Genomic DNA, 17,903 nt, shown 5'->3' with positions numbered 1-17,903 from the left:
CCTTTCTGTAAATGAGAAAAGATTCTGTTTCAGAAAGTCTTTCCCACTTCCTTGGGTACCATATTATGAAGAAGCAGGAGCCACACCATAATTAAGGCTGGAGCAAGCTTCACATTACAAGCCTCATTTTTAACCTCCTCCCATCTTCACAACAAGAGGAACATGCAACACATCCTGAATAGCATATGCCTTAGAATTTGTCTGTGTTATTTTGATTTACTGCCAGAATGAGAGGCTTGTCTCCTGGATTCTCTGGGTGCTCTGCAGGACATGGACAGCGCTGCAGATGGTGGAAGTAAATGATCACTTCAATGTTAAACATTTCAACTTCAGCAGAAATTAAAAATTCATCAATAATATTCAAAAGTGCCAGAAGGTACCTTTCTGAGGTATTGACAGGGACCACACAAGCAGCAACAGTGCGAGCTTCTCCATTCTGTCCAATCAATGTACTTCATCCCTAAATTAGAGGGACAATCTGAAGGTGAAAGAGAAGAGATCATTCAGTATCCACAACTCAGTTAAATTTTGGCTTCTATTGCATTTGCCAACAATACTGACAATTCAATTAGATGTGACGTGTACATTTGTCTACTGAGACCAGGATATACTTCACAAAGGCCACTGAACAGCCATCATAGGATCATTACTCTGCAGCCTAAACTGGATTATAAACAGTGATTTATGGGTGAAAGAATCTGCATTCATATATATTAAGGTCAGAAGAGACCATTATGATAGTCTAGTCTGACCTCCTGCACAATGCAGGCCATCGAATCTCACCCACCCACTCCTGCAATAAACCTCTCACCTATGTCTGAGCTATTGAAGTCCTCAAATCATGGTTTAAAGACTTCAAGGTGCAGAGAATCCTCCGGCAAGCGACCAGTGCCCCATGCTGCAGAGGAAGGCGAAAAACCCCCAGGGCCTCTTCCAATCTGCCCTGGAGGAAAACTCCTTCCAGATCCCAAATATGGTGATCAGATGAACCCTGAACATGTGGACAAGATTCCCCAGCCAGATACTACAAAGAATTCTTTCCTAGGTAACTCAGATCCCACCCCGTCTAAAATTCCATCACAGGCCATTGAGACTATTTACCATGAATATTTAAAGATCAATTAATTGCCAAAATCATGTTATCCCATAATACCTTCTCCTCCATAAACTTATCGAGTTTAATCTTGAAGCCAGATAGGTCTTTTGCCCCCACTACTTCCCTTGGAAGGCTGTTCCAGAACTTCACTCCTCTGATGGTTGGAAACCTTCATCTAATTTCAAGTCTAAACTTCCCCATGGTCAGTTTATATCCATTTGTTCTTATGTCCACATTGGTACTGATCTTAAATAATTCCTCTCCCTCTCTGGTATTTATCCCTCTGACACATTTATAGAGGGCAATCATATCTTCCCTCATTCTTCTTTTGGTTAGGCTAAAGAAGCCAAGCTCCAAGTCTCCTTTCATAAGACAGGTTTTCCATTCCTCGGATCATCCTAGAAGCCCTTCTCTGTATCTGTTCGAGTTTGAATTCATCCTTCTTAAACATGGGAGGCCAGAACTGCACACAGTATTCCAGATGAGGTCTCACCAATGCCTTGTACAACAGTACTAACACCTCCTTATCTCTAATGGAAATACCTCGCCTGATGCATCCCAAAACCGCATTAGCTTTTTTCACAGCCATATCACATTGGCGGCTCATAGTCATCCTGTGGTCAACCAATACTCCAAGGTCATTCTTCTCCTCTATTACTTCTAATTAATGCGTCCGCAGCTTATAACTAAAATACTTGTTATTAATCCCTAAATGCATGGCCTTACACTTCTCACTATTAAATTACATCCTATTACTATTACTCCAGTTTACAAGGTCATCCAGATCCTCCTGTATGATATCCCAGTCCTTCTCTAAATTGGCAATACCTCCCAGCTTTGTATCTGCAAACTTTATTAGCACACTCCCACTTTTTGTGCCAAGGTCACTAATAAAAAGATTAAATAAGATTGGTCCCAAAACCGTTCCCTGAGGAACTTTACTGGTAACCTCCCTGACAGTTCACCTTTCAGTAGGACCCGTTGTAGTCTCCCCTTTAACCAATTCCTTATCCACCTTTCAATTTTCATATTGATCCCCATCTTTTCCAATTTAACTAATAATTCCCCAGGTGGCACTGTATCAAATGCCTTATGAAATTTAGGTAAATTAGGTCCACTGCATTTTCTTCATTTAAAAAACTATTACTTTCTCAAAGAAGGAGATCCGGTTGGTTTGGCACGATCCACCTTTTGTAAAACCATATTGTATTTTGTCCCCTTTACCATTGACCTCAATGTCCTGTCTCCTACTTTCTCCTTCAAAAGTTTTTCCAAGACCTTGCATACTACAGATGTCAAACTAAAAGGCCTGTAGTTACCCGGATCACTTCCCCCCCCCCCCTTCTTAAAAATAGGAACTATGTTAGCAATTCTCCAGTCATACAGTACAACCCCTGTGTTTACAGATTCATTAAAAATTCTTGCTAATGGGCTTGCAATTTCATGTGCCAGTTCCTTTAATATTCTTGGATGAAGATTATCTAGGCCCCCCCAATTTAGTCCCATTAAGCTGTTTCAGTTTCGCTTCTACCTCAGATATGGTAATATCTACCTCCATATCCTCATTCCCATTTGTCATGCTACCATTATCCCTAAGATCCTCATTAAAGACTGAGGCAAAGTATTTATTTGTTTAGATACTGGGCCATGCATAGATTATCCTTAACCTCCACTCCATCCTCAGTGTTTAGCGGTCCCACTTCTTTGTTTTGTATTTATATGGCTTTAGAACCTTTTACTATTGGTTTTAATTCCCTTTGCAAGGTCCAACTCTACTTTACTTTTAGCCTCTCACTTTATCCCTACATGTTCTGACCTCAATAAGGTAGCTTTCCTTGCTGATCCCTCCCCTGGATCTTCCACTCCCTGTATGTTTTCTGCTTTTTCTTAATCACCTCTCTGAGATGCTTGCTCATCCAGCTTGGTCTACAACTCCTGCCTATGAATTTTTTCCCCTTTCTTGGGATGCTGATAGCTTCTGCAGATTTGATTTAAAGTAATCCCAGGCCTCCTCTACCTTTAGATCCATAAATTCTTCAGTCCAATCCACTTCCGTAACTAATTTCCTTAATTTTTGAAAGTCAGCCCTTTTGAAATCAAAATCCCTAGTTGCAGATTTATTTTTGTTTATCCTTCTGTTCAGTTTGAATTGAATTAGCTCATGATCACTTGAACCAAGGTTGTCCCCTACAACCATTTCTTCTATGAGGTCCTCACTACTCACTAAAATGGCATTCCCTCTTGTTGGTTCAGCAACTACGTGATGAAGGAATCCAGCAGCTATTGCATCTAGGAAAATCTGAGCCCTGTTATTATTACTAGCACTCATCCTCCAGGTTATATCTGGGAAGTTAAAGTCTCCCATGATCACGCAGTTTCCACTAGTATTTACTTCATTAAAAACATTGAAGAGGGCTCTATCCATATCCAAATTAGATCCCGGAGGTCTATAGCACACCCCAAACACTATGACATGGGGGGCTCTAGTAGTTTTCTTCCCCAATGTGATTTTTGCCCAGACGGACTCTGTCTTATCCATTCCATCGCTTCTTACATTCTACCTCATCATTGATATACAATGCTACTCTACCACCTTTACTTCTGTCTTTCCTAAACAGAACATACCCTTCAATACTTGTAGTCCAGTCATTACTACTATTCCACCATGTTTCCGTTATCCCTATAATATCTGGTTTCACTTCCTGCACCAGTAGCTCTAGTTCTTCCATTTTGTTACCTAGGCTCCTCGCATTGGTGTACAAACATCTTAATTTTTGCTGTTTGGCCTCGCTCACATTTTGTACCCTATTAGGCACAGTCATTCTACAGCCAGTATAACCTATTAGACTGGTACCCACACTGCCCTTCCTCCTTATGTCCATTCTCCTACCCACAGCTGTCTCCCTTCTTACTTGGTTTTCTTCCCTCTCAATGTTAAAATCCAGCGTGGAGATTACCTGGATGTCTCTGAACCATCACCCCCAAATTCCTATTTTAAAGCTCTCTTTATCAGTTGTGCCAGCCTCCATCCTAGAAGTCTATTTCCTTCCCTACTCAGATGAGGTCCATCCCGACAGAACTGACCTCTGTCCATGAATGCCTCCCAGTGGCCATACATCCCAAAGCTCTCCTTATAGCACTACTGCCTGAGCCATCTGTTGATGGTCATCTCGTCACACCTTTTTTGCCCTTCTCTAGGAACAGGCAGAATCCCACTGAAGATCACCTGAGCCTCGATTTCCTTAAGCATCTTCCCCAGCCTGGCATAGTCTCCCTTTATACGTTCCTTTATTAATCCCATGAGCCACGTAGATTTCTGAAAAATTGGTTGCAATTAAACATTGAGTTAGTCTATTTATACAATAAGCATATTTGTGGAATGACCATAAGATATGATCCAGACTACAGTCTTGTAATGAAATAGGGAACCGAGTTTCCCATAAACTCAGTGCTCCTTTTGGGGCACCAGCATCTCTCCTGTTATTGTAGTTCCCAATAACTGACCTTTAAGTACCCCCATGTCTCTTTGCTCCATTAGTTAGTCCCAATACAATTGACCTGCTCTTTATGAAGACAACCTTGATGTTGAGATCTTTTGATAAAAGTGCACATGGACCTGTAAATCTTGCCATAGGGTTTGGATTAGATTAGCGGTTTTCGAACTGTGGGTTGGGACCCCAAAGTGGGTTGCAACCCTCTCTGAATGGGGTTGCCAGGGCTGGCTTAGACTTGCTGGGAATCGAGGCTGAAGCCCAAGCCCCTCTGCCCACGGCCAAAGCCGAAGACCGAGGGCTTCAGTCCTGGGTGGCAGGACTCAGGTTGCAGGCCCCCTGACTAGGAGCTAAAGCCCTTGAGCTTCAGCCCCCCTACCCAGAGTGGTGGGACTTGGGCTTTGCCCCCACCCCTACCCCGGGCAGTGGGGCTCAGGCAAGCTCAGGCTTCGATCCCCCTTCCTGGGGTCGAGAAGGGATTTTTATTGTCAGAAGGGGGGTGCAGTGCAATCAAGTATGTGAACCCCTGAACTTTATGCATCTAATTCATTAAACTTTCCAGCATCCTTCAGTGCAACAGTAATGATGCTGAAATAGGTAACACCATCCCTTTCATATAAATAATGTGCTGCTATAGTCTTAAACACTCCCAACAAAGTGTTTTTACCTGTGATTAACACTGAGCTCCTACAGTATGAGTTTTCATCAATTCACCCTTACTGTTGATAAGCATAGTAATTTGTTTCCCTTTTAACTATAGTTACTGCCTTATGATCCAGGATGCAACACCACTTGGTAAGAAAATTATATTAAGGGCACTGGCTGGACATGTTTATATTTTGTTTTTGACAAATATCCAGAGTATATTGAAAACATTCAATTTGTGTAATTTGGAAAAGGTGAGGGGAGGATTAAAGCCCTTGTGGAAATGTATAGAGATATACGACCCCGGGACTCCTGTGGAAAATACACAGCACCTGATACAATACAGTACATCGCAAAGGCAAAGAAGTTGCTCATCAAAAATATTTGCATAAACACCATGGAAATATGCAGCCTCTGGCAGGGATGATTCATTGCAATAGGGGGTGAACTCCAGAGACAAGGAAATCACCCAATGCTCCTTTTAGTTTGGTGGCAAAATTTTAATATCACATCACTGTTGTTCCTTAAGAGATCCCTGCAGTACATCACTGCACCATATTCTTATTAACCCTTAGGCAAAAGGGGGGGCACAGGCCTCCAAATAATTATCAGGGGCACAGAACTCCTCCAGCCCCAGGGGGAGCTCACAGCTCCTCCTGCCCCAGGGCTGTGATGGGGGTAGGGGGCAGAGAGCAAGCGCCTCCTGGCCCCATGACAATGGAAGGAGCTGATAGCTTCTCCAGCCCAGAGGCTGCAGCACAGGGGGGAGCGAGAGTGAACCAGCAGGGACACAGAACATGACCCTCCAAAAGGGATCAAATTTAAAATTTCTATGCATGCCTCTGGCTTAGATCCATCAGAACCAAAGGGCCCACCACCACCCTTGCATGATTCCTGCTGAATGTATGTAAAAAAAAAAGAAAATAAACAAATAATGAATAATGTGCTTTATATATTCAATATGATGTATAAACATTAAAGAATTATGGCAAATATTCTAAATTTGGGTGTCTAAAGTTAGGCATCTTTGCATATTTAGGCACTACCATGGAGTCATCAGGGCGATGCTCTGGAACTACTCCATATGGAGCCACCCAGGACTCTGGGAGAGCCTTCTCTCTCTGAGCATACCATCTCCAGGACAAGAAGCTTACATAGCTTTGACCTTCCTGGGTCCATCCTTGGTGCATTCAACATCCCAATCCACACCATGCACTTCCTGCAGTGAGTCCACCAGGGCAGGCCTCCTGGGGAAGCCAGAGGGCCTTGCACCCTGTGATAAATGAAAGTGGGCAGGGGGAAGGGAGAAGAGCTCCCTTTTATGGACACCCACCTAGCCAGTTACCTATAAAGTCCCTGTTAGTAGTTCTTTACTTGCTTTATCGTGTAAAGGGTTAAAAAGTCTCCCTGCATAGGTAAAGGGAAGGGAGTGGGCACCTGACTAAAAGAGCCAATGGGAAGGCTAGAACTTTTTAAAATGAAAGAAAAACTTCCACTTTGTTTTTCTCCCAGAGAGGAGACACAGGGCTGGAACTCTGCTGCAAAAAGCTTTGGGCCAGGTATGAAAAAAGTCATCATTTCATACCTAGAAACTACTAATTTAAACCCCCCAGATAAGTAAGCAGATCAGGAAGTGACTAGAAAGATGTGATTGGGTTTATTTCTTTATGGCTCGTGAATTCCTCTGTGCTAACCCCAGGTGCTTTTGTTTTGCATGTAACCTTTAAGCTGAACCTCAAGAAACCTATTCTTGAGTCTTAATTTTTGTATTTTTTTTTTAAATCTAGCAACAGCCTGAGTTTCCAGATGTATTTTCTTTTTGTTTTTAGTAAAATTTACCTTTAAGAACAGAACTGAAGTTGTGTCCAAAGAGGTTTGTGCATGTTGTTTAATTAGCTGGTGGCAACAACTGATTTCCTTTGTTTTCTTTTTCAGCTCCTTCCCTGGAGGGTGGTGAAAGGGCTTGAGGATGTCCCATAGGAAGGCATTCCCAAGTGCACCTTCCTGGGTTCTCAAAGGGATTTTTTCACTTGGGTGGTGGCAGCATCAACCCATCCATGGTCAGAGAAAAGCTGTAACCTTGGGAGTTTAATACAAGCCGGGAGTGGCTAGTATTAATTTTTAGAATCCTTATGGGCCCCCACCTTCTGCACTCAAAGTGCCAGAGTGGGGACTCGGCCTTGACACACCCCAACTCCGCAGTCAGATGCGACTCTCAGCAGTGTAAAATGAACCTGTTGGCTGAAAGTGACTGATTTCTGTGCTAAGTCCATCTTGGGGACTCTGGCCTTCCCTCTGCGCCCCAAGCCAGCCAAAACTGATTCTTTTCCAGCTGCCTGGCCCCTGCCCTGCCCATGGCTCCTCCTCTGGCCTTTGTCTCGCTTCCTGGGCCAAGAGACACCTGGTCGGATCTCCCTCCTGGGTCTCAGGTTATGAAGGGGCAGCTATTGCATCTGTGCAGGCAGCTGGAGCAGCCGCCGCAAAAGTTACAGACCCTTATTCCCACCACCTAGACATTGGTGCAATACACAGGGAAAGTGAGGCATACACAGCATTCATGCAAAACAGTAAGACTCACATACAACATAACAAGGGAAAATCCCTACTACGTCACAGGCACCTAAATCAGTGGCCTGATTTTAAAAGATGTTAAGCACCTTGGAACACTCACTGCAGTCAGTGGAAACTTCGTCCTTATCACCTGCAAAAAGTTGGTCACTTAATTAACTGGCCATATATGGACAGTGGTGCCTAACTTCAGGCACCCAGGTTTGAAAAATATTAGTCTTAATTCTTATACCACCTCTGTAAAGTGGATATTACCACAGTTTGTCAGATGATCAAACTGAAGCAAAAGTAACATGCACTAAACAAAGGAGTCAGTGACAGAAATGGAATTATAATTCTATGTGGATAAAATGCAAAGAAAGATAATGAAGATATGTTGAAGACCTAGCAGCTGAAGCTGCAGCTATGATAGGAAACCACAGCGCCATTTCCCAAGTGATTAAAATCAGTGTGGAAATTTCAAAATAGGACATGGGCCAATAAAAAGCAAAGATGGAAAAATACTTACAACTGAGGTAGAACAGAAAAACGGAGGGGCAGAGCATATCAAAAATGTCCTCAATAGCCCCAGGCCCATCTCAGCACCAGACTTTGATGAAACATGTGAGCTAGACCAGCTTGTCATTAACATCAGTCCAATAGAGATGTCAGAAGTACAGGCTGCAATCAAAAAGCTGAAAAGTAAAGTGGAGGGAGATGATCAAGTTACAGCAGAAATGCTAAAAGTACTTTATCTCCAGCCTAACAAAATTGACAGATTTTCAATTCATTCGTTTCATTAATTCTCTTGCATGTGAAGTGTAGAGTGCACACTTTGGGTAACCCATTTCCAGAGAGCCCAGTCTCCTGCAAACATTGCAGCCTGTTCTACAAGAAGGCCAATACAGACAAGGTTGGAAGCCACTTCATCCCTCCAGTATGCGTGAGGCCATCTGCAAGGTCTTCATCCAGCTCTTGTTGGATCTAATGCATAAAACTTATGGGCTGGTATGGACTCCAACATACAGAACAGATGTATGCCATCCGAGCCTGTGCTGAATCATTTGGGAAGAGGGTAGAGGCTGGCTGGTCTGGTACCTGACATCTTCATGTGTAAGATGATGGAACTACCATATGCCTGCAATATGCTGTTGAAACTCTACAACAGGGCTTCCACAAGAAGGATATCTGCTGTAACCCCCCCAACTGGGGAAAAAGAGACCCCTCCTGACCAGTGGAAACATGGAATCATTGTCAGAATATGCAAAAAAAGGGTGATCTTACAACTGGAGAGAAGTTACATTACTCTGTTGTAGGGAAAGCCATCTGCAGTGTGATACAACACAGGACAAAAGAGGCAGAGGATACAAAGCTTAGAGAACAGGCTGGATTCAGGGCCAAGAGATCCTATATAGATCAGATATTCACATTAAGGACTGTCACAGAAGTGTGCATAGAATGGCAAGTTCCCCTCTTCATTAATTTCATTGATTTTTCAAAAGGTATTTGACAGCCTGCACAGATATATATTGTGGAATATTCTTAAATCCTACAGAATCCCATTCAAGTTGTCAGTATCGTCAAGGCCATGTACAGAGATGCAAATTGCTCGCTAAGGTTTATCAACCAGACAGAGTGGTTCAATGTGGAGTCTGGCATGAAACACGTCTGCATTTTATCTTCATTGTTTGGTAATGCCATAGATTGGATAAAGAAGTGTTTTAGCAACACACACACTGATATAGCATGAGTAGAAGGCAAATGCCAGAAGACCTAGACTTTGCTATTGATATTGCACTAGTGAGAAATATCCCTGAAAAGTTACAAAGAGAACTTGGCAAAAATAGTATGCAAGCAGGGCTCATAATTAGTTCTACTAAAACAAACATCCTTGAAACTCAGACATGGCGAGTAGAACAATTCATCTATCTGGGCAGCATCCTATTAGTCAACGGAGATCTCAAGAAGATAGCGATATCTAGGACAGGAAAGATATCCATAGCATTTTCTAAACTCAAAAAAAAATAAATATGGAAATCAAAGATATACAGGACCAGAACAAAACTGAGAATTTTCAATCAAATGTGATCTCAGTGCTAACATACAGCTGCAAGAGCTGGAAAGCTACTAAAATGTTAGACAGAAATGTTAGATGCCTTCAAAAATAAGTGCTTACAAAATATTGTGCTCATTGGTTGTAAAGACTTCATCACCAATGAAGAAATCCAAGAAATCACCAACAAGCAGACTGTTTCCACCAGAATGAGATGGAAGCTCTTGGCATATTTGCAGCATGTACTCCAGATGCCAACACAGACTCCCACATGAAGTCATCAAGTGGAGATCACCTGGTAAGATGAAACAAAGGTGCCAAGAGAAACCTTAAAAAGAATCCTTAGCAGGAAGGGCAGAATAATTGATCTCAAGTCCACAGAGCAAATGGAAGCAGCAGCAAATAACAGAGAGGAATGGAAGAGACTGGTGTCCATTCTGTGCACTGACATTGCTGTGGGAAGGATATTAAAAAAAAAACAAAACAACTAAAACTTTAGTGTGTTTGGTTCAAACATATAAAATCAATATTGTTTGGGTGTAGCTTAGTTAAATTTTTCCATTACACTCCATTTCATTTTTATAAAATTTACTTATGATTCACTTTGTTTTCCTTCTCCTTTTCATCTTGCTTCCTTTACACTTTATTTCCTTACATGTTATGGCTTGGTATATATTTTCCTTCCTCTTTCTGTTTTCTCTCATTCTAGATCTTATACAATGTTCAGTACTTAAATTTCTTAATTATTTTTTCTCTAAATAATTCTTTTAACTCTAAATGTTAAAGAAATTTCTATTTTTGGATGTTGCTTCTCTCTAGCTTCTTATTCTCCCAGCTTCATCCATATTTCTTCAACCCTTTTCAAAAAAAAAAAAAAAAAAAAAAAAAAAAAAAAAAGACCACACACATACACACACCCTCTTTCCTGCCTCTGTGCATGGGCACAGACATTTCTATATTGATGGGAAACAGAGGTTCTGCTTCTCAGGACCACAGCGTGCTGCACAATTCTGGCTGGTGGGGTTGATTAAATAGAACTAGCAGCACTGGAAAGAGAACATGAATCCTGCAAAGCATAGCAAAATGCATGAGAAGCAAAGAGACACTGATCTGAGTCTGGGATCTGATATTGAGACACAAATTTCCACACTTGTGGAATTGTACTAGTAAACAAGAAATTGGGTCAACAAGCAAACATTTCCTTCTATAAGAAAGCTAAACTACTTTTCCTTGAGTAACAGAAAATAAAATATTTAAAATAATGAAACAGGACATAATTAAACTGACTCAAGAACAATGATCTCACCTTACAACAGAGTATTGAGCTGGATACAGTCATCTCCATATCAAAGAAAATGACTATTTTCTTGTAACGTCTCCCTGCCTTGTTCACATTATAAAATTTGCTTGTTGTCAGCAGTGGGTGCAGCTGAACCAATTTTTAACATGGGAGCCTGCAGAAGACTATCCTGGGTCCAATATTATTCTGTATTTCCATTAATCACTTGGATGTTGGAGAAGTGAGAACACTTAGAAGGACTGCAAATGACACCAAGCTCAGAGTGGTTGCAGGCACTTTGGAGGGCAGGGTTAGAATTCAAAATGATCTTGATAAATTGGAGAACTGAAATCAATAAGATGAAATTAAATAAAGACAAGTGCAAAATACTATATTTAGGAAGAAAAAAAATCAAACGAACAAATAAAATGGGAATAACTGGCTAGGCAGTGCTACTGCAGAAAGAATCTGTGGGTTATAGCGGATCACAAATTGAATTTGATGGCTTGTCTGTACTACAAAATTAGGTCAACTTAATTTAGGTAGACCTACAGCCACCACAGTAATTCAATCAACTGTTGGTGTCCACACCAAGATTGCTGCACTGACTGAAGTCGGGCATTGTGGGCATTGACAGCCAAATGTCAAGCACTGACAGTCGTGTGGGGCTCATAAATGGAGCCCCCACCCACCATGAGATAACAGCCCAAGCTGCAAGCCTGATGCCCCTCAATTTCACAGCACAGAGCCTACCAGAAGTGAAATTGACATTCTTGTCAGTTTCATGGCTAGCTCTGGCTCAGAGCAGCAGCTTGGGGCCCTAGCTGGAGCTGTGAAACTGACAAAAATGTCAATTTCACAGTTTGGAGGCTCCTTGCTGTGAAACTGAGCCCAGTGCTAGGCTCACAGTTTGGACTGTCATCCTGAGGTGGTGTCTCCAGCTGTAAACAGGGCACCCAGGTGACAGCTGGGGTGGGGTGGCCAGCTGTAAGCCCAGCACTGGGCTTTGGAGCCACCAGAAGCGAAACTAACATTCTTGTGGGTTTCATGGCTCCAGCTGTGAGCCCCAGCTGCTGCTCTGAGCAAGAGGCAGCCATGAAACTGACAAGAATGACAGCCAATGTAAGTGTCTACAGGGACAGTGCATCGCCCTAACTACAATGACATAAGCACTACAGCTCTTGTGGAGGTGGAGTTATTATATCAGTGTAGCAGGCCACTTACTCCCACAAAAGCAGCATTCTAGTGTAGACACTGGCATAATTAGGTTCACATAAGCTGCCTTACATCAACCTAACTCTGTAGTGTAGACCAAGCCCGAGTCAACACTGTGACACTGTTGTGAAAAAGGCAAGTATTCTGGGGTGTATTAACTGGAATGTCATATTAGAGAGACAAGGTGAGAAAGAATCTTCTATTGGACCAACTTCTGTTGGTGAGAGAGAGATGCTTTAGAAACACATACAGCTCTTCTTCAGGTCTGGGAAGAGTACTCCCAGCATCACAGCAAAATGCCAGGTGGAACAGGTGGTTTAGCCTAAGTAGCTAGAATATATTGTAAAAGACAAGGTAACCCCCAACTCTTTTTGTTCTATGACGGCAGAGTGTAAATAGGCCATTCTATCTTGAATGGTCCTTTATAATATGTGCTATCTATTTATGCTAAACAATCTGTTCCACCTTGTCCCTTGCCCTTTCCAGACCTGAAGAGAAGAGCTCTGTATGGCTCAAAAGCTTGTCTCTCTCACCAACAGAAGTTGGTCCAATAAAAGATATGACCTCACCCACATTGTCTCTCTAATACGGGGGATTGGCAACCTTTGGCATACGGCCCACCACGGTAATCCACTGGTGGGCCACGAGATGTTATGTTTATGTTGACCATCCACAGGTACGGCCTCTGCTGCTCCCAGTGGCCGTGCTTTGCTCTTCCCAGCCAATGGGAGCTGCAGAAAGTGGCGGCCAGCATGTCCCTATGGCCCGTGCCGCTTCCCGCAACTCCCATTGGCTGAGAACAAAAACTACGGCCACTGGGATCTGCACAGGGCTGTGTCTGAGGACAGTTAACGTAAACAAAACATCTTGCAGCCCACCAGTGGATTACCATGATGGGTTGCGTGCCAAAGGTTGCCAACCCCCGCTCTAATATGACATTCCTGTTAATATATCCTATTTCAACCTGTGGTCTATGGACCCCTGGGGGTCCGCAGACTATGTCTAAGATTTCCAAAGGGTCTGCACCACCATTCGAAAATTTTTAGGGGCCTGCAAATGAAAAAAGGTTGAAATCACTGGTCTAGAGAGGACACACAGTAACAGTCGTCAAATATGTAAAAGGGTGTGATAAAGACAATAGGGATCCACTGTTTTCCATATCCACTGAAGGTAGGAGAAAAAGCAATTGGTTTATTTTGCAGCAAGAGATTTAGGTTAAATATTAGGAAAAACTTAAACTATAAGAATAATTAAGTACTGAAGCATGTTACCTTGGGAGATTGTGGAATCCCTGTCTGACAGTTTTTAAGAGCAGATTACATAAACATCTGCTAGATACGGGTTAGATATATTTTCTGTTGCCTCAGCGCAGGGGAAAGGACTAGATGACTTCTTGAGGTCCTTTCTAAACCTTCATTTCTATGATTCAGCTGAGAGTCTAGACAAGGACACAGTTTATTTCATCTTTACTATTATAATATGATGAACACACTTTGGTAGGTGCTTTTCATAAATCCATTAATGTTAACTTTGTAAAGTGGTTGGAGGTTGTCAGATGGACAGGTCCATAGAAATACCTAGTGTTATTGGTGGACCAAGTGATCAAAATGTTGATGACTGGGTGAATCCCAGGATGGCTACAGATGACACACACATCGGAGTTCAAGTGCTCACGGTTGTGCTATGGATTTATAGGCATCACTCCCTCCTCTGTTAGGAATACATGAGAAATAATCACAGTAATACACAGGCTGAAGGAGCTGTTGCCTTTGGCTCTCATAGACTTTAAGGCCAGAAAGCATCATCATGATCTAGTCTGATCTCCCACATATTGCAAGCCATAGAACCTCACCCATCCACTCCTGTAATAGACTCATAACCTCTAGCGGAGTTACTTAAGTCCTCAAATCTTGATTTAAAGACTTCCAAGTTAGAGAATCTACCATCTACTCTAATTCAAAGCAGCAAGACTAGTGCTCATCATCCTGGGGCTTGTAATAAAGCAGAAAGATGGGGACATGCTGCTGGATGGAGGTTTCCCATTTAAATTTGGCGGTAAGAACTCCATTGCAGGTGTAGGAGCCGGATTTTATAATTGTACTATGTGAATTAATGTATGATTTGATTTCATCCTGTCAGCCACTCTTTTTGAACAGCAGAAAGGAATGACCTCTGGGACACTGGTAGAAACGCACCTGACAGATTGCCAGTGTCTGTACTGATGTTAAGGCAGGGACAGACCAGAACAATCCTTATGACTGATTATGGTCACCCTTTTGTTTTAGGATAAGTTATAATGTCTACTATGGTTTCTGTAGCAATGTGAGACTCACCCCTGTGGCACCTCCTGCTGGTCGTCCAGGGAATTAGCTTGCCAGCCTCCGGAGTGCCCTCTGTCAGCTGGTGTCTCACCTCTTGCTGACCCCGTGTCCCTCCTGGACCCCGGTGCCCCTTTCCCTTGGAGGCTGCCCCCTAGCAGTACCGCCACAGTCTCTGGGTCTCCCCTCCTCAGGGAACCCCCAACCCCCTATCCCCACCTCACCTCACCATATGGCTACTGCCAGTCACCACCTAGCCCCCGTTCACTGGGGCGGACTGCAGTGTACAAGCCACTCATCACAGGCAGTGGGGGTTTGGAACTGCTGCCTCCACCTCCCCTTGGCTGCCCCCTGCAACCCCAGTACCTATTTGGCCTTAGGTTAGGCCTGCAGCCTGAGGGGTTTCCAGGCCGGAGCTCCCCAGCTCCTCTGGCCTTCCCCCAGCCCTGCTCCAGTCTAGGTACCCTACTCAGTTTATGGCAGCCAGGTCTCTCCCTCTCAAAAGGCCAGAGAGCCTCTGTGCTCCTGGCCCACTGCCCTCTTATAAGGGCCACCAAAGCCCTGATTGGGGCATGGCCCCAGCTGAATCTTTTCCCCCCAATCAGCCTGGGCTGCTTGCCCCAGCCACAGCCCTCCCCTGGGCTGTTTTAAGCCCTTCAGGGCAGGAGCAGGTGACCACCCTGCTACAGTTTCCTATATGTATTACAAATTAGGCACTCTAGTTAAATATACATGTCTTTGTTTTAAGATTCAGTAAGTAAAAGACAGGATCTTGTATTGTGTCTAAGTTAAGGAGATTCAAAATAAACTGACACTGTTTGTATGAATGAGGAATATATGCATCAAGAAAAGATAAGTTGTGAAGGCCATTGTTATAGCCAGATAATCAAGGAAGGAGTGAAGAGACTTAATGACACCAGAGAATCATCAATGCACATCCATACTGAAAGAAGGGCAGATTGACGACCCTGAGGTGAAGGCTGGCACCCCTAAAGACAGGACAATTGATTAAATCGGAACCAGGACAGGATGACCCTCTCAGAGGTGTATTGGAATGTTTACATCAAAAGGTTTCAGAGTAGCAGCTGTGTTAGTCTGTATCCGCAAATAGAACAGGAGGACTTGTGGCACCTTAGAGACTAACAAATTTATTAGAGCATAAGCTTTCATGAGCTACAGCATCTGATGAAGTGAGCTGTAGCTCACGAAAGCTTATGTGCTAATCTGTTAATCTAAGGTGCCACAGGTACTCCTGTTCTTTTTACATCAAAAGATACACCAATTAAGTAGTAACTGGTCACAAACTGACCCAGCAAAAACCATAGACTTCAACAGAGAAAAAGACGACTTTAAGAACAGGGTGCTTGGCCATGGGACTTTGGGTTCATCTTGCCACACTCCAGGAGCACTGGATCACAACTGACAGAGCCCTGCTCCCCTCTACAATCAATCTGGCTGGCCCCTAGATCGATCCATACTCTGGACTGGTAACTATAAACATCAACTGGCAGGGGGGAGAGAGAGAGAGAGTGATTGAAAAGCATATCCTAACGGTTGTAGTCTCAATAAATGTAGTGTGCTGCCTTCTCCCCTATAAAGATCCGGTGTGCTTCTTACAAGTATAAGACAGGAGCATCATTTCAGGAAAATTGAAGGCTTGTGGGAAGATGCGTCAAGAACAGGGTTTTACATGTGGTTACATTACAACCTTCAAAGTCTAGGAGGGAGGACAGCACAGTACATACAGACCCTATGAAACGCGTGGGGGGACACACCTGCCCCCTTTGCCCCACAGCAAATGACTCCCCCACTCCAGTTCCTGGCAGAGGGGTGGCACGACGCTGACGCTGCCCCTGCCCCCTCCCCCTCCCCGCGGGGGGAGCAGCAAACTCACCCGCCCAGGTGCAAAGAAAAAAAGGAGGCCGGCCAGGGTCCGAGCCAGACCGCACCGCGCAGGAGCCCCACTCCTCCCCGCCCCCAGCCACCCAACCCCTCTCCCTCCGTCCGTCCCCTGTTCTTCATGCGACACCCCCACCTCATTCAGCGACAGAATCCCTGTTGACCGAGCCTCCTTCCGCGCCACACGTAGTAAACTAACCCCCCGGGGCAGTTTATGGGGTTTGCGCATGAGCATCCGCAGGATGCACCCCGCCCACGCCGGTCCTCCTGGGAGGGGACGGCTTGTGCACGCATGCGTGAGAACCTGCTCGTGCAATGCCGCCCGGCCAGGAACTCGGGGTGATTTTGCGCATGCGCAGCAGCAGGGCCGCGCTCCGAACGGAGAGGGTGCCTTGGCTGGTTGCTGCCCGAGACGGAGGCAACGGGCACGGTGAGGTGACAGGGGCGTGACCCGCACAGGGCCCAGCGCGGCCCCTCGAGGTGAAGCCCCCTGTCCGGCGTGGGAGGGGCCACTCGGGGGCTGGGCCGGGCCGGGCCGGGCGTGGGCGCGCGTGTGGTACGGAGTCCCTCGCAGGCCTGCCTGCTGGGGACCCCCGTGATGGCCCCGGGCGGGGCCCCCGCCAGGCCAGCCGCTGTCCCGTGCCGCGGCCGTGGCAGCGCCTGGCCTGCGAGGTGCCCGCGCGCTGCGGACATGGCCAGGGCAGGGTCGCTGGGATGCCGGCGGAGGCGCCTGCGTTCATCCCCACCGCTGGCCGTGCTGTCCCCCGGGGTGTTCTCCCATTGGGAACTGCAGTAACTTGGAGCTGGGGCCACAGGTGACCAGCGAAGGAAAAAACAATTGGCCTCTGTATCTACTCTTCGCTTCTGTAAGGAAGGTCTGGTTTCATTTATTTATTTTAACAGTGCCCCCCCCCCACTGTTCTCTGCCCCCCATGATTATTGGAGAACTAGTGAAATGGTGACAGCACCAGAGCTAGGAGAGGGAAAGCTGAGCATAAGAATGGCTGTACTGGGTCAGACCAAAGGTCCATCAAGTGATCCATGGCCTGTCACCCAATCCCAGCTTCTGGCAAACAGAGGCTAGGGACACCGTTCCTGCCCATCCTGGCTAATAGCTATTGATGGGCCTATCTTCCATGAATCTATCTAGCTCCCTTTTGAACCTTCACAACACCCTCTGGCAAGGAGTTCCAGAGGTTGACAGTGCTTTGGCTGAAAAAATACTTTATTGTGTTTGTTTTAAACCTGCTACCTATTAATTTCATTTGGTGCCCCCTTGTTCTTGTATTATGAGAAGGAGTAAATAACACTTACTTATTTACTTTCTCTATACCACTCATGATTTTATAGACCTCTATCA

At 44.6% G+C, this 17,903-nt stretch overlaps 2 protein-coding genes across 6 annotated transcripts in view; one reads left to right on the top strand and one right to left on the bottom strand.

Moving 5' to 3' along the window:
* The window catches only part of AGTPBP1 (ATP/GTP binding carboxypeptidase 1), a 174,394-nt gene extending 157,542 nt beyond the window's left edge, over positions 1-16,852 (bottom strand). The window contains exons 1-3 of one of the 2 annotated variants that reach the window (XM_038402649.2): positions 16,680-16,807; positions 8,309-8,474; positions 381-478 (exon numbers count right to left, since the gene is read on the bottom strand). The gene's annotated coding sequence lies outside the window, so the exon portion shown is untranslated. Of the gene's footprint in view, positions 1-380; positions 479-8,308; positions 8,475-16,679 lie in introns of both variants that reach the window. The other variant, XM_038402651.2, reaches the window with a different exon arrangement.
* NAA35 (N-alpha-acetyltransferase 35, NatC auxiliary subunit) overlaps positions 6,737-17,903 on the top strand; it is a 51,763-nt gene continuing 40,596 nt past the window's right edge. Inside the window, exon 1 of one of the 4 annotated variants that reach the window (XM_043515145.1) lies at positions 6,737-6,791. Coding sequence is in view for 1 of the 4 variants with exons in the window: in XM_038402667.2 (XP_038258595.1) it covers positions 16,771-16,973 (203 nt within the window). In the remaining 3 variants the exon portion in view is untranslated. Of the gene's footprint in view, positions 6,792-16,592; positions 17,024-17,268; positions 17,419-17,903 lie in introns of those variants that run through there. The other 3 variants (XM_038402667.2, XM_038402668.2, XM_038402669.2) reach the window with 3 other exon arrangements.

This window comes from Dermochelys coriacea, chromosome 5 (genome assembly GCF_009764565.3).
Source record: "Dermochelys coriacea isolate rDerCor1 chromosome 5, rDerCor1.pri.v4, whole genome shotgun sequence".
NCBI classification, from domain to species: Eukaryota; Metazoa; Chordata; order Testudines; family Dermochelyidae; genus Dermochelys; species Dermochelys coriacea.
The sequence above is the reverse complement of the archived record's forward strand: the minus strand, read 5'-3'. Positions and strand labels throughout refer to the sequence as shown.